The sequence below is a fragment of the Odontesthes bonariensis genome, chromosome 2, assembly GCF_027942865.1.
Source record: "Odontesthes bonariensis isolate fOdoBon6 chromosome 2, fOdoBon6.hap1, whole genome shotgun sequence".
NCBI classification, from domain to species: domain Eukaryota; kingdom Metazoa; phylum Chordata; class Actinopteri; order Atheriniformes; family Atherinopsidae; genus Odontesthes; species Odontesthes bonariensis.
Genome location: NC_134507.1, coordinates 22,751,013 through 22,765,068, shown reverse-complemented (window position 1 = coordinate 22,765,068; position 14,056 = coordinate 22,751,013). Strand labels below are relative to the sequence as shown.

General features: G+C 36.9%; 1 protein-coding gene across 1 annotated transcript; it reads left to right on the top strand.

The window, feature by feature from the left end:
* The first annotated feature begins 7,225 nt into the window (after positions 1-7,225).
* vip (vasoactive intestinal peptide) lies at positions 7,226-12,683 on the top strand. The gene is made up of 6 exons (XM_075485055.1): positions 7,226-7,361; positions 8,164-8,268; positions 8,815-8,919; positions 9,790-9,915; positions 10,487-10,598; positions 10,959-12,683. Coding segments are annotated over exons 1-6 (459 nt in total). The 5' UTR covers positions 7,226-7,359; the 3' UTR covers positions 10,968-12,683.
* Positions 12,684-14,056: the final 1,373 nt, after the last annotated feature.

The window sequence follows — 14,056 nt, the reverse complement described above, 5'->3', positions numbered from 1 at the left end:
ATTGATGCACGTACATCTGTTAATGTGCATTATGGTACACATACAGATCAAGATTTCCTATTAAAAAATCTCCTAACATGTTATTGGCAACAAAACAAAAACTCAGAAGACTATACCAGTGTGATTTGCACTTAAAAGACGTATGACTCCTTATGCATTTTCAGGATTTTCAGGATTTCATGTTATTTTGCTACTCTGTTACATCAAGTGACTCAAGGTGAATAACTAAAACTATGTGAATAACTAAATAAATATCACTGTTTTTACTAAATTTATATGTATTTCCACAAAAGGATTTGAAAAATCTGACAATAACCAGAAAATTGTAGAGTATGTACTTTCCAGTGTAATAAAGCAGTTGTTGACTGTCCAAAATGGTTTTAAACTGCTTGTAAATGAATGACAATATTTAGCACAGGTGAAAACAAAAGAAGGAGCCATTGTTCTAAAACTGTGTTTTTACATCTCATGGTGAGTTTTCAAAACTGTGCTATGAAGTGTTTGACCTTGAGCTTATCAGTCTTCATTTGAAAATAAAGACTGATAAGCTTTAATGTGGTGCACATCTTCTTAATTTCATTTTGCTCCCTGCGTTTTTTCTCTTCCACTCCTCTCCATCTTTTGTCAGGTCCCTCTCGTCCTCCACGTGGCCTCTCTCACATACTCTTTCTATCATCTGTCTGTGTCTCATCTCAGCCTCTTTATTCCACCTGCCACATAAACTCAGAGGAGACAGAGATGAGCCAGAGCGACAGAGAGACTCAAATGAGGCCCGTCAAGCAGCTAGCAGTAATCTGCCATCAGAGTCGTCACTCTGTGGCTTGCTAATTGGATAATGTGGTGGAAAGGAGGCACTCAGAAAGCCAGGGGATTCCCCTCATCACACCGGCCGGTGGGAGTGTCGTGACGCAGAGTCTCTGATTGGAAACACATCCACTGTTAGAAAGTAAAATTGGTTTCCACTGGTGATCCTCAACACATATATGCTCTGTCTTTGTTTGCTGTAATAGTATGCTATAAGTTCGTTGTGGTAATTGCAAAAGTGTAAAATTGTTGCAGGGCTTGCAGAAGTGGAAGACGTAGAAGCAACATATAATATCTATTCAATTTATTTTCCTTCTCAATGCCATTTCAGTACAATATATTTCCCTCAATAATACCCAAGAGTGCGATGCGCTCCCAAATTGTATATGTACATAAATGTGTATCTTTGTATACTATGTATACTTTTGCTTTAATTTGATTTTGTTATCTATTTATAACAATCATTTATACTGCAGCAAAACAATTTACCATCAGGGTTTAATAAAGTATAGTTTTATTAAGTTAAGTAAACCTTTACAAACTAAGCTTTGGTCCTACTTTTACCTGTCTAGTTCCATGTTGTTCTATTAGCTCTTACTAGTAGTTTAAGGGTTGGGTTTGGACTGGGTTGTCACTTGGACAAGGCCAGCCACAGCCCTTTACATTCCCATTGGTCCTCAAAACCATGTTTTAATGGACAATTTATGAGACAAAAGGCTCTCGCCTCATCTATTAGGTCAGAGATGTAAATGAACAACACGAAACAAATAAATGAAAAATTATACCTCATTCCAATTGCTTAGGATGACACTTAAAATAGATTTGTCTCATTACAATATTTACTTTAACAGAACTCTCGGTTGGCTATTCCATACATTTTTGCAATCAAAGTAGAACTGAGAACACACATACATGAAAAGTCAGAGAAAGTTTCCTCACTGTTCTTCCCTCTAAGGTTTGTCGGTCCTCAAAAGAACAATTTGAAATGCTGCTGGAATTTGTTTCACAGGCAGAAAAGGAGTTTTTTTTTTTTTATCCTGACAAAGAGTAGTCATATTTAGCTGACCTGGTAGACCACAACTAACACTTCTGTAGACTAATGTAAAATTTTTATTCTTATGTCAACTTTTGCTCTGCTTTGGCCAGCCCCAGGAGGACAAATAGCTCTGTTTCTTTCTGGTTCTCTTAGATGTGGAATCATGTAGACATGTGAGAAAGATTTGGTTTTGTGATCATTTTTATTGTCTTGTACCTCCCAGATTTTAAGCACAGTCGTAGGGTTTGTGAACTCACGACTATGCGTTCTGAGCTTAAATGTGCAATTAAATTATTGTATTGCTTTGTAACAAAGTTATTAGTCAATAAATCACTATTGTTTAAGTTTCCTCGTGTCTGACCTCAGTCCTTGAAGGCACTTGTTGGCCATTCTTGATTGTGATTTGGAGCATATGATGAATAACTGATGTTGTGTCTACATAAGTGTTTCACTCCAGAGAGCAGAGTGACTCTAATGTTTTTAATCCAACAAACAGCTGCCTTCTTCAAAAGCATCATTCTTTGTCGACGGTGAATGGGATCTCATGTGTCCGGATAATCAAGTTTTCCTTCTGAGATAAAGTACATTTTGGAGTCTGTGGTTGCTGCCTTAGCATAAGCCTATGTCCATGTCAGTAATTTGGACCAATGGCAGCCATACTGATCATTGGATATTTCTGAAAGGCCAAAAATGTAACACTTTATGTTACATAAACAATCCTTTGAGGAATGCAGCCTTTTTTGTTTGTTTCTTAAACAGAGAAAATGTTCATTTTTTCCTTTGTTAAAATTTTGTTCCTTTGTTCATGTTTCAGGCTGAAGAACATTTTGACTCAACCAGGAGCAGTTTAATACGTTCAATTTGCCTAATAACTGTAGTGTAGTAACTTGAATTAGATTACTGCAAATTAATTTGACTCACATCAAGCCTGTAGCCAGACAGCATGCCAGTATAGGGGTATCATTTGAAATCTATGTCATCTGCTGTGTTCTGTGTATGGTGAGCAGGTCACTGTGTGCACACAGAAAGCACACAAAGCAGAGCTTATTGTAGAACTTATTAGATCACGTTCAGAAAGAGACATACTATTATCAGTTTAAGTGGCTGGTTCAACATTCATGAGCACAATATTATAACTAATATCAGCAGGAATTGTGTCAGGATGTGATAGACTCAGCACTAGTATGTTTAGTTGAAGTACCTAAAAGAGCCTTCATACCTCTGTGTCATCCTGAGCGCAGGGGTGACGTGGCCTGATTCACATCCATAGGAACGTTTACCGTCGTACATTCCGTCAACATCAACATAATAAAACTGATATTTCCTCCATCAGCTTCCTCTTCCTGTAGGGATCTGTCTCCAATCACTGCTGTCAATTAGACCAGCTCCTTCTCCCATGGACTTCTGTGTAATCTACTTTTTCTCCCGGCTGATCGCATTATGGTTCACGTCGTGCCATCATGGCTGAGAAGAAGAAGGAGGATGAAGGGTGGTGGGGGGGTCATCTGCTGACTGAGAGGAGATATTAAAGACTGGGGAGGACCAGAGACGCTGCTGTCATCATGCAGAGGTTAATAGAATTTGTGGTAATTATCAGTGGCACAGCTGCAAAGACAAGCAGAAATAAACTCTGTTTTTGGAAGATTTTTGCTTCTCATATTGATAGTATCTTTATTGCTTTAAGACATAACACTCAATGAATCTGGACTGTGCTATTCAAAGATAACGGTGGGTGACAAGAACGAACCTTTGAGTCATGTTGTCCCACCGCATTTATTTGTATATAATTTAAAGATAGTCTTTAACATGTGTCACATACCTTGTAATGATTAATGAAGGTAGCTGAATGGACCTGATATCAAACGCAAAAAGAAAATATTCTATTATACAGGAAATACATTTTAGGGTTGTTTGTGATAGTTCTGGCGATTTTTTTACACTATTTGAGTGTTTTTTTCCCCCCTCAGCACATCTTTTAATAGAGATTCAAACATGAATAGACTTGGCAACCTGCTAATGGTAGGACATAGACCATGATTATCTTTTTTTGTACTGTACCACATACAACAGTATACAAGTGTGGATTTGTGTTTGAAAAATTGTGTAACAAAACATAAAACAGTACATTTTAATACCTTTTAGTGTTTGAAACTTCACCTGGGATCAGACAAATGATGCTTCCATTCTGGAAATTGGTACAAGGCACAGACTGTGCTGCTTGGTATCAGGCAATACTGCTGTAAACACACAATTAACTTTGAGCAGACTGTCCACATAATACAAGTCTTGTGATTTCTGTTTATTGCTAATATATGATAATATGAAAGCAGTTTTAAACATAAGTTACCATGTAGTTATGTGGTTCACTGATATCAGAGAGATGCTGGGACTTTTGTTTTTAATGGCATTTGTTCATTTAATTGCTCAGTTACAATAAGAACGGTGGTAAACAAGCAGTCATATGCCAAATTTATCCCTGATTGTAAGTGTTTGGAAACTGAGGCGACTAACTGATTTGATTTTTTCAATGTGAATGTTTTCTAGCTTGATATAAGATTTCAGCTGCTCAACAGTTTGTCGCCTCTTTTGCCATGTTTTTTGTTGCCCGATGCTTCAAATATTTCATAGGGTACCAGGTCTGGATTGCAGGTAGCCTAGTTTGCTTCCATATTCTTTTCCCAGGAGCCATGATGTAGTAATACTTATATTACTCCAAAACCTACATATACTGTTCAGCTTTAATGATGCCTTCAGGAATTTGTGGTCTAACCATTCTATGTGCACTTATGCTCCCAAATATACTGTGTGCTGATAACAAGGACAGGACAGCCCCGCTCCTCTTTAGCTCACAAGATGGGTCTTCCATGATTTCTATGGAGAATTAAAAACTTTGATTCATATGACAATTATAAACCTTTCTTCAGTTAATCACAAATAGAGGGTAGCTGTGTTCCGAATCAGATTTAAAACTATCTGACATCTGCTGAGGATTTAGCATTCATTCAAAGTTTGCCATCAAACATTTTACTATCTCCAAAAATCTAAGAGCAGCAAAACACGTTTGTGTAAAAAGAAAATTTGATTCGTTTTTATTGTTTATAACATAATCATTCAAATTTAGGCACCATAGTTCAACAGAAGTCGTGGATTGCATTTATAACTAAAGATTTGTTCTCTTTTCTTTTGTTTCATCGCTGCTTTGTCTTCATCTCGCTCCTTTGTTACATAAAGAGGCCATCCAGTCTCTTTATATCTCACATGTCCAAGCCAATCATCTTTTTTCTCTGCAGTGATATTAGCTAAATGGTTCACACTCATTTGGATGGACGGACAGATGGACGGCAGGACGTACAGATGAGGCGCCGGCTGACATCACAGCTATTTCACTGTGCTGTTCCAGCACAACAAATCAGTCTCATCAGGGACACTGTGGGTGGATTCAGAATCACTTCAGTCCTGTGTGGTGTTCTTTTGTAAAAGCCCCACACGACCTGAAATGGAAAATAGAATCAGTATCTTGTTTGCAAAATCTTTGATTACATCGATCTAAGGTAGCATTCTGACAATTTTCAGTGAGTTCAGTGCTCATTTTGTGGTTATGAGCAAGCAGGTGGATTTTGATGGTACTGTTGTGGAATTAAGTATTTGTGTTATGACAGGGTGATGACAGAACATAACCACAACGTATGGGCAAATCTCCTGCTATTCTAACACATATTTCCAATGCGTCTGATAATACAAATACAATGAATGGAGAGTTAATGATGTTGCTTGCTAAATGTTTACCTGTAGTTATTGTGTCGATGAAGTTATGTCTACCTGTTGACTGATTTGACTGTTTGGGATCTCAGCAACTGATTTTAGTATTGCAGGCAGGACTGAGTAACCAGCACTTTATTACAACTCACTCTGTATGTGATTTTGTTGATATTTAGTGTTTCTGTGTGACATTAACTACAACATTTCTGCACTTTTAACATTATTCATTAGCACTGATGTTTCTGTGTGACCCAACAGTTTCTTTGACAATTGAAACGTACCATTAAAGATTATATATCCTGTTTTCACAGCTGAATTTACTTTCATGACTGTGCAGCATTTTGGTCATGAACTCATTCAATGAGTGGAAACTGATGGATTTCCAAATGGAAACACCTGACACTCTTACCCACAGTTTAAATTTCATATAATTTATACCAGTTCTCACTAGATCTGTCAATATGATCAATCATAATGAAATGCAATTGCTAATTCAACCACCTCACAGAAACGTCTCAGTGGGGAAGGCTTTGCTGATACCGACAAACTGAACAAATTTAAATTGAAGTGGTTTTATTTAGGTGAAATTTAAACAAAATACAACATTATCACACATTCCAATTGAATGTGATTAACTACAAATATTTCTATGATCAATTTCAATTGAGAATTTGACAGCTCATTTATGTACATAAATACTGGGAAATGGTTTATTATGGGGAATAATTGCTTGACTATGTGTTAATTCCCAGAAGTCTTGTCCCGACATATTTTATATCCCAATATTTGGTTTCCAGTTTTGTGATTCAAAGATTTGTCCAAAGCAAAATTATAATATGAGTAGAAAAGTTTCTGGAGAGGAGTCATGACTTTGGGCACTAGAGTGGTACTTTGTTCAGCTGAGGGAGGGGGAAGAAAAGGATAAAAACATTGGGAAAGTATAAAAATCCATTTTATTGGCTCTTATAGGCCAACCTCTTGGAACTCAATCATTGTAGCCACATTTACGTTGTAACTTTAACTTTTTGGGCTCATCCTATTGCTCTGTGACTGAACTATTCAGATGGCATCATTTCAAGAGCATAACAAAAAAAAATCATATAAGATAATCATGTCAAATATCATTGATATAAGTTGCCTAATCGTAGGGCTTAAGATTTCATTAATCAATTTAAACACTTTTTGTTCACCAAATGTGCAGATTTTGATAAGTTATCAAATCTTATTTGTAGAGACTTGAGTCTGTCCTCTTTTCTCATTGTCTATATTGTTATTTCTCTTATGTTTCTTAATAGGAATCTGCAGAAAACTATGCCCTAAAATAAAAAGTTAACCTTCAGTTCCAAGCATCTCTAAGTTTTGATTACACTGTCCAACCCCTAACCCACTGAGAGACTACAAGAAATGATCAGATGAGTCAAACGCGACATGTAACTTTCCTAAAATTAATTAGAAGAAGCAGAGCAATGCTTCCGACCAATTTCACCATAGGCCTCTTTAGTTCCGACCGTGAGTAAGACCAATGACGGAAGCAACGATCCCGCTGACGTCGCAGGCTTCTGATGAACATGATCTCCCGTCCTGCTCCGTGAGAAATATCTAGGTGTATAAAAGGGGAGCAGAGCCAAAGTCAAGCAAGAAGACAAAGAGAAAAAGAGGAGAGGAAACAGCAGATCAGCAGTGTGGACATAAAGCAGCTGTTCAGGATCAGGACTTGGACAGTGCAGCAGAGCCAAAGAACACAACTTTCTCCAGATCACATGTAAGATTTTCTTCTTAAAATGTTAGAATTACGCATGTACTTTCTTCTTGTTCTGTATTTGTATTTGAAAGTCTCTGTTTTTGCGTCAGACCTCATTCGGATAAGTTTCTCCAAATAACCAGGTATTACGTTTTACCCAGAATAAACTGAACGATACGCTAATACTTACTTCTCTCTCTCTATGTTGTAAACAGAATTGCAACTTCTCTGCAACCTAATCACAAGTTCAATAATTGCCAATGTCCGTGCCCTGCGTAATTACGCATAAGATTTTGCCAGTTGCTTTTCTTCCTTGTGTCAAAATGCGCTGTTGCCTGACAAGTTTGCCAATGATCTGTATTCTAGAAGTCCCTCCTAGCTAAATTAATATTTGCTTGATTTATCCACAGGCTACAGAACCGTTACAAGCGGGGATCTGAGCTAAATTGTAAAATCTAACGTTTCAAAACTGTACACCAAAATCTGGATGAATAGTCAGTCGGGGGGAATTTTGAGCATTTTGTCAATAACTGATTTAAGGAATAAAATGTTTGGGTGACAGACATGTTTACAGGTTCCGTTCAGTTTGTGGTTTATAGGCACGACAATAAGTCAAATACTCAATCCTCTACAGCTCCGTGATGGGAGGTTTCATAATAGTTCGGAATTGTACGGTTCTCAGTAGCTAAAATACTCCTCTCTTTCTATTTCCTTTCGCAACTGAACAGGACAGTAGCGCGTAATTCCAGAGTAGACCTGATCATCCATTTTCTGTGACTAAGTTTATTAAATGAGAATCACTTGTCACCGTCTCCATCCTTAGGTGTAAAGCGATGTTACAGCGGACCGGTCCCCACCTGCTTTTCCTAATAGCCCTGTGCAGTGTGTTTTACTCCCGGACTCTGAGTCTACCATACACATCCATGAGGTGAGAAGAAAATCTGTGTTGTTTCTATGGAAAGCTGCAGAAAAAAATAAATCTTCCCAGCGCTGTATTAATCCTTCAAGATTTATTACGTACTGTCAGGACTGATGACTCCTAAATTCGATTAAACACGATAAGATCATTTCAGTCATTGGCTCTGTTTCGCTTTAAAGGCAGATTATATGGATGCGCATCAGAAGGAGAAAGAAGAGTTGATAGTTAATTTATTGTCTTAACATTCATCACTGCTCTTTTTGTTAAATCTCAGATGGTGTCATGATAAAGTCTCCTCAAAGCGCACTCTTTCAGAACTCTCTCAGGTGTCCTTTAATATGTTATATAGGTTGTTTCAAGTAAATCACAAATAGTTATATCACAATAGCTTGTAGACAATATTTCTTTTTACAGAGAAATCCAAAAGCAAGTCTCTCCGCTTTAGACTTTAACTGAAATAAATCGTAGCCGCTGCGCATCTGTTCACCTAAACTGGTGTTTACATGTATCCAGTGTGACCACATTGTAATATGGATGTTGTGTGATGATGTGCAGACCGACGAGGCACGCAGACGGTCTGTTCACCAGCGGATACAGCAAACTCCTGGGTCAGCTTTCAGCACGGAGGTACCTGGAGTCTCTGATTGGAAAGCGCGTCAGGTAGGTGACTCCCCCGGGCGGATGGCCCCACAGACAGCCACATCCCGAGGGTGAATCTTAAGTCACAACATCTCATTTTCATTCAAAAAGAGAAACTTTTAAGAAACTTTTGAGTTTTGGGAGACAAAAAAAAAACATGACATTTGACAAGATTATAGTCGTGTTATACTGCTCTCTACCAGCCAAGCTGGAGCGTGTCGGAATAGAAGAATCTTTTTTTCCCCTGCTTGATTTTAGGTACACGAAGCTTTAAGTGGCTAGTCCAGTAATAGAAAATGAAAACAATCTAAATTTGAAACTAAAAGATGTTCTTTAAAAATACACAATTCGCTCAAAAGGAAATATTTAGCAAATGTGTCTCCAAAAATCAAACCACAATGATTTGAAGACAAGTTCTACCTGTGCAGTGAAAAATTGGTATAGAACAAGTAAATGTGGAAATAATTGATTTAATCACAGGTTTTTTTTCATTATCAAAGATTTATTTACGTTTGGACATCTTTTTCTTTGACAAATGTAGCTAAAATGTTCCCTTGCTTCTTATGTCATTCAGAAAATTAATTTAACTTCTGTATTTGCCTGTTTCAACACAAAAGTGGACCGACTGACACTGGCAATGAAATGAGATGACCTGCTCAATGATGCATTTTGTAATTGGTTAAACATTTTTAAAGGTTAATTCATGCCATTACAGCTTCATCACATGATTGTTATACAGCCAGGGGGTGGGTGGTAGGCCCATATACACACGAACACACCCACGCAAAGAGAAGATTAATTAATTACCATTAATCACAGACACTGATTTTGCACTGAAATCTGCTGCCCTCTGGACTGTGGTGTCACTCTGATGTCATCTCTTCTGTCCAGTGACGAGATGATGGAGGAGCCAGTGAAGCGCCACTCAGACGCCGTCTTCACAGACAACTACAGCCGCTTCCGCAAACAGATGGCAGTCAAGAAGTACCTGAACTCAGTCTTAACGGGAAAGAGAAGGTACGAATCACTCCTACTCAAAATTACCAGTGTATAGGTAAATCGTTTTATGACTCAGAGAAAATACTTGAACTCTAACAGGACATAACATTGATTTTATGAGGCATTAACTTAAGACTCTTGAGCTCAGTCTTTCTTTATTAGTTTCTAAACTAGATATGTTGCTGTCGCGAAACAGCAATCATCTAGGTCTGTAGCCTCCATCAGAGTTTCCGTCTGTCTTTCAAATTATGTCAAAGAAAATTGCATCAGAACATTAACACAGCCCAACCAAATAGACAAGAAGGACTGAAATGTTCATTTTCTTTAAAAAGTCTTATAAAACTGTAAGAAATATATTTGATAAAAACACCACCAGCTTTGCTTAATCACACAAATTAAAACCAGTCTAGATGTAAAATCAACATCTGAAACGATTGTATTCAACGATACTAGAATGACAGATTTAATTTAGCAGAATGCAGAGTACATTTTAATGTTGGCTAAGATGTCTTTGTATAAATGAAAAGCTCTGGATCAAAAATGATGAATGCACAGTGACTTTTTCCCTCCTCCTGCTCAACTTACTCAGCCTTGAAGATCCTGGGACCAGCGAGCCAGAGGAGTCCAGGGACGAACCCAACGCCTTCCAGGAGAGCTACGACGAGATCAACGTAGACCACCTCCTAAACAATTTTCAGTTGGTAGGTACTCATACATGTCATATCTTAACCTTTGCCACCTGACCCCAATCATACCCTGAAACTATCGATCCTAATTTACACTAAAACGCCTTCTTTCTTGAGAACAATATTTAACAGACAGTTTGAAAGCATATAGATGTTATGTGTTCAAATTAAATGCTGAGGATTAACCATTTTTTTCTCATTTATCAGTATATAAGAAATAGCACAACTTCATTGTATGAAAAATAGCAAAATGCATGATATACATCAATATGGGAATGCAAAAAAGGGAAAATAAAGAGGACATTAGTAAAATATCAATTGTTTGTTTCCAGGTTTTCTAAATCTGTATCCTTCCTGTTTTTTCCTCTTTTGCAGCCACTTTGAGAAGGGGCCCGTGCTCGAGTGAATACCTCAAGTCATCCTCATGAAAACGCTCATTCCGAAGAAACAACACAGTATTAATCCGAAGGACGTCAAAAAGTCATATCAACCAACAATGATGTGTTCTCCAGTGTGGTTATTAATCTATCCATCTACACAATATATGTGTACCTTGTATATATACAGTATTTATATACACAATGCTAATCACTAAAGACTCTTCTGGCCGCGTGAGCAACATGCGTGTCCAAGTGCATTTTAGGCTGAACAGCATTTAAAGCTGGGAAGCAGCAGTAGTTATAAACAGAATCATCCCGTTTGGTATATTTTTGAGATCGCTGATGTTTCCTAATTTCAGAGGAAGCTCTGTCGCAGTGAATTAAAGAGAAAGTTATCCCATCAGTTAAGTCTTGACTCTGATGGATATACTGTAGTACTGAATGGAAGAAAAGTTGTCTTAGTAAATTTGAAGTCCAATTAACTAACAATAGAAAACATCCTACAGATTTTCAGTCTGACGCCAGCGCTGTTAGCCTCTGTTTCTGTTTTGAAGAAATATAAATGCCACTAAATTACAACCCTGTTTGCTTTCTCAACACTTAAACATATTTAAACTAAACTGAATATTTGTTTAAGTGTTGAAAAATGTCAACCTTACCATAAAAGTGTTAATGTCCCATCAATGTCCCATCAATTCTCAGTGAAACATTTGACCCCATTTCTGTGAATATATCTATATTATTTTGTCATAGTGTTCATGTAATTAACCTTAAACGTGAAAGCTTGATTAGTGATTAAATCCTGAATCATGATCAAAGCTATGTTAACTTTCAGTGTAGAAATTATGCATGTAATCGTCAAATGAAACACCAGTTAAGTTGGTGGTTTATAAAGAAACTGCTTCAAAATAACTTAGGATCTATTGATGTTTACTGGATATGTTTATTTTCAATTCTGTTTAATTGTACAACTATTCAATTCAATTACATTAATTGTTTTTCATTTGAGCCTGTTGGTCATCAAACGAGTGGTATTATTTCAATGTTTTATTATTTCCATGTATTCATTTATCTCTGTTGATCGTTCAGTTTCAAGTAGAACATCTGTTCGATTCATTCTGCAAACTAATTCTTCCATCTTCTCTTTATAAAGAAGACAAGCGCCTCCGGCTTTCAGTAAAATCACTATCTAGAAGTTCTTACGACCCATGTGGAACAACATAATCACAGTTATGTTTCTAATCACATATGAGAAAAATTAAACAGCTGTCCTATTCACATTCGATGGTGCAATCTTGATCTGAATGAAGAGTTTTTTCACAAATCCATACACGGTCCTTTGATGGCAAAAAAGGAGACTCATGGGCAAAAGGATGACATTTTGAATGGACACAAATGCATATAATCACTTTATACTATTCAACATGTAGAGCAAAGAAGTTATAACTGTGCATAGATCTGCCTTTAGCGCATATAGTGATGTACACCACTCATCAAATAAAAGATGTTGGTTTATTTTTCAAAGCTGAGTCGTCTTGTCTGGCTCATTGTTTGATGTGAGAGCACTTGGAAGTTTTCAGACTTCGTGGCTCTGAATATGCAAGTGTTGAATTTAAACTGTGTTTTGAGTTTGTTTTTCTTTCAAAAATCTTGTTTTCAGCAAGAAAAATGAACCCGTTTTATGTGAAAAGTAACATAAAGAGCATCATCAGACTGTCAACCTGATACACTGTTTGAATTTTTTGGCCCATTTCAGCACTATGTTTCATAATTTATATAGACATATCTTATGGATTGATTCTTGAATTCAACTGTCTTTGAGTTAAAACTGATATTGCTGTCCCCAAGTCAACCGATCAGACTTTTTAAATGAACAAGCGTTGCATGTCACTTTTAAGATGAAAAGATCTTGACATATATGAGTAAAGTGGCCTTTACTTTTCCCCCCATGGTTGTCAGCTGACTGACATAAAGTTAACTGACACTGACGTGAAAACAACTGAGTGCATTTCTTTTTCCTTCAGCATCCCAACAGTTTTAGAACAAGATTTTAGATCTCCATTTGCTTTGCCTGAAGGTCCTATCAGGATTCATTTTGAAAAAATAGATCACAAGACACCATATTTGGGTTTGCTGCAGATCATATAAGAATAACTTTGAAATGTTCTAATTTTGTCATATTTTCTGATAGTTATAGTCTATACTTGTTGGTTTCACTCTTAAAACAATCTTATAAATGATAAATGCATTCTTGCCCCCAAAGGTTTGTTTGTGTTCATCACGTGAAACATCAAAAAGAAGCTACTTGACAAAGTAAACTGTGCAGATTATTAGATGCATATAAAATAGGGTCGAAGTGCTAAAACTTGATTTTGATTTACAAAACAATTTGTGGAGAATTGTGACCCCTTTGAGGTTTAAACTAAAATGAAGTAATAAAAACTAAAAAAGGGAAAAACAGAAATATTCATGCTAAAGGGAGAGGAAATGAGAAGAATTCACATGAAAAACAAACTGATGGAGTGTGTGACAGTGGATGGTTGAAGCATCGACTTTCAGCACCATGGACAGCGACATTTGGATGCTTGCTTAGGGTCCATGTGAATACTTATTAATATATCTATATTGAGAGAGAGAGATAATATAGAACATTACTAAATAATTAAAGTTTGTAATAAAGAAAGAATAACAAAAAGATTGATGTGACAGGCTACTCAAACACACCCTCATGTCTCCTCATATTTATCCACTGTTGACACAACAAAAGATGAAAATAATCAAGCATCACTCTCTTTAATTTCATAATAGATGGCCTATGCTAAAGGAGAGCTCAAAGGAACCATTGGAGCTCCTTCAGGAGGAGGTGATAATGTTTCCATTAAGTTTTTCTCATTTATCTCCGGCAGATCTGGAGACGATAAATCTACTGTGAAACCTAATGATATAAAAGGGGGACCTAATAACACCGGAAGAGTAGACAGAAAGGCGGTTGTAGCAAGACTGTGATAATACATGTAGACAATTAAAAGAAACTTTAACTGTACAACTATGACAGTTTCAGATGGACAAGTTGCTGGATGGGGACATATTTTC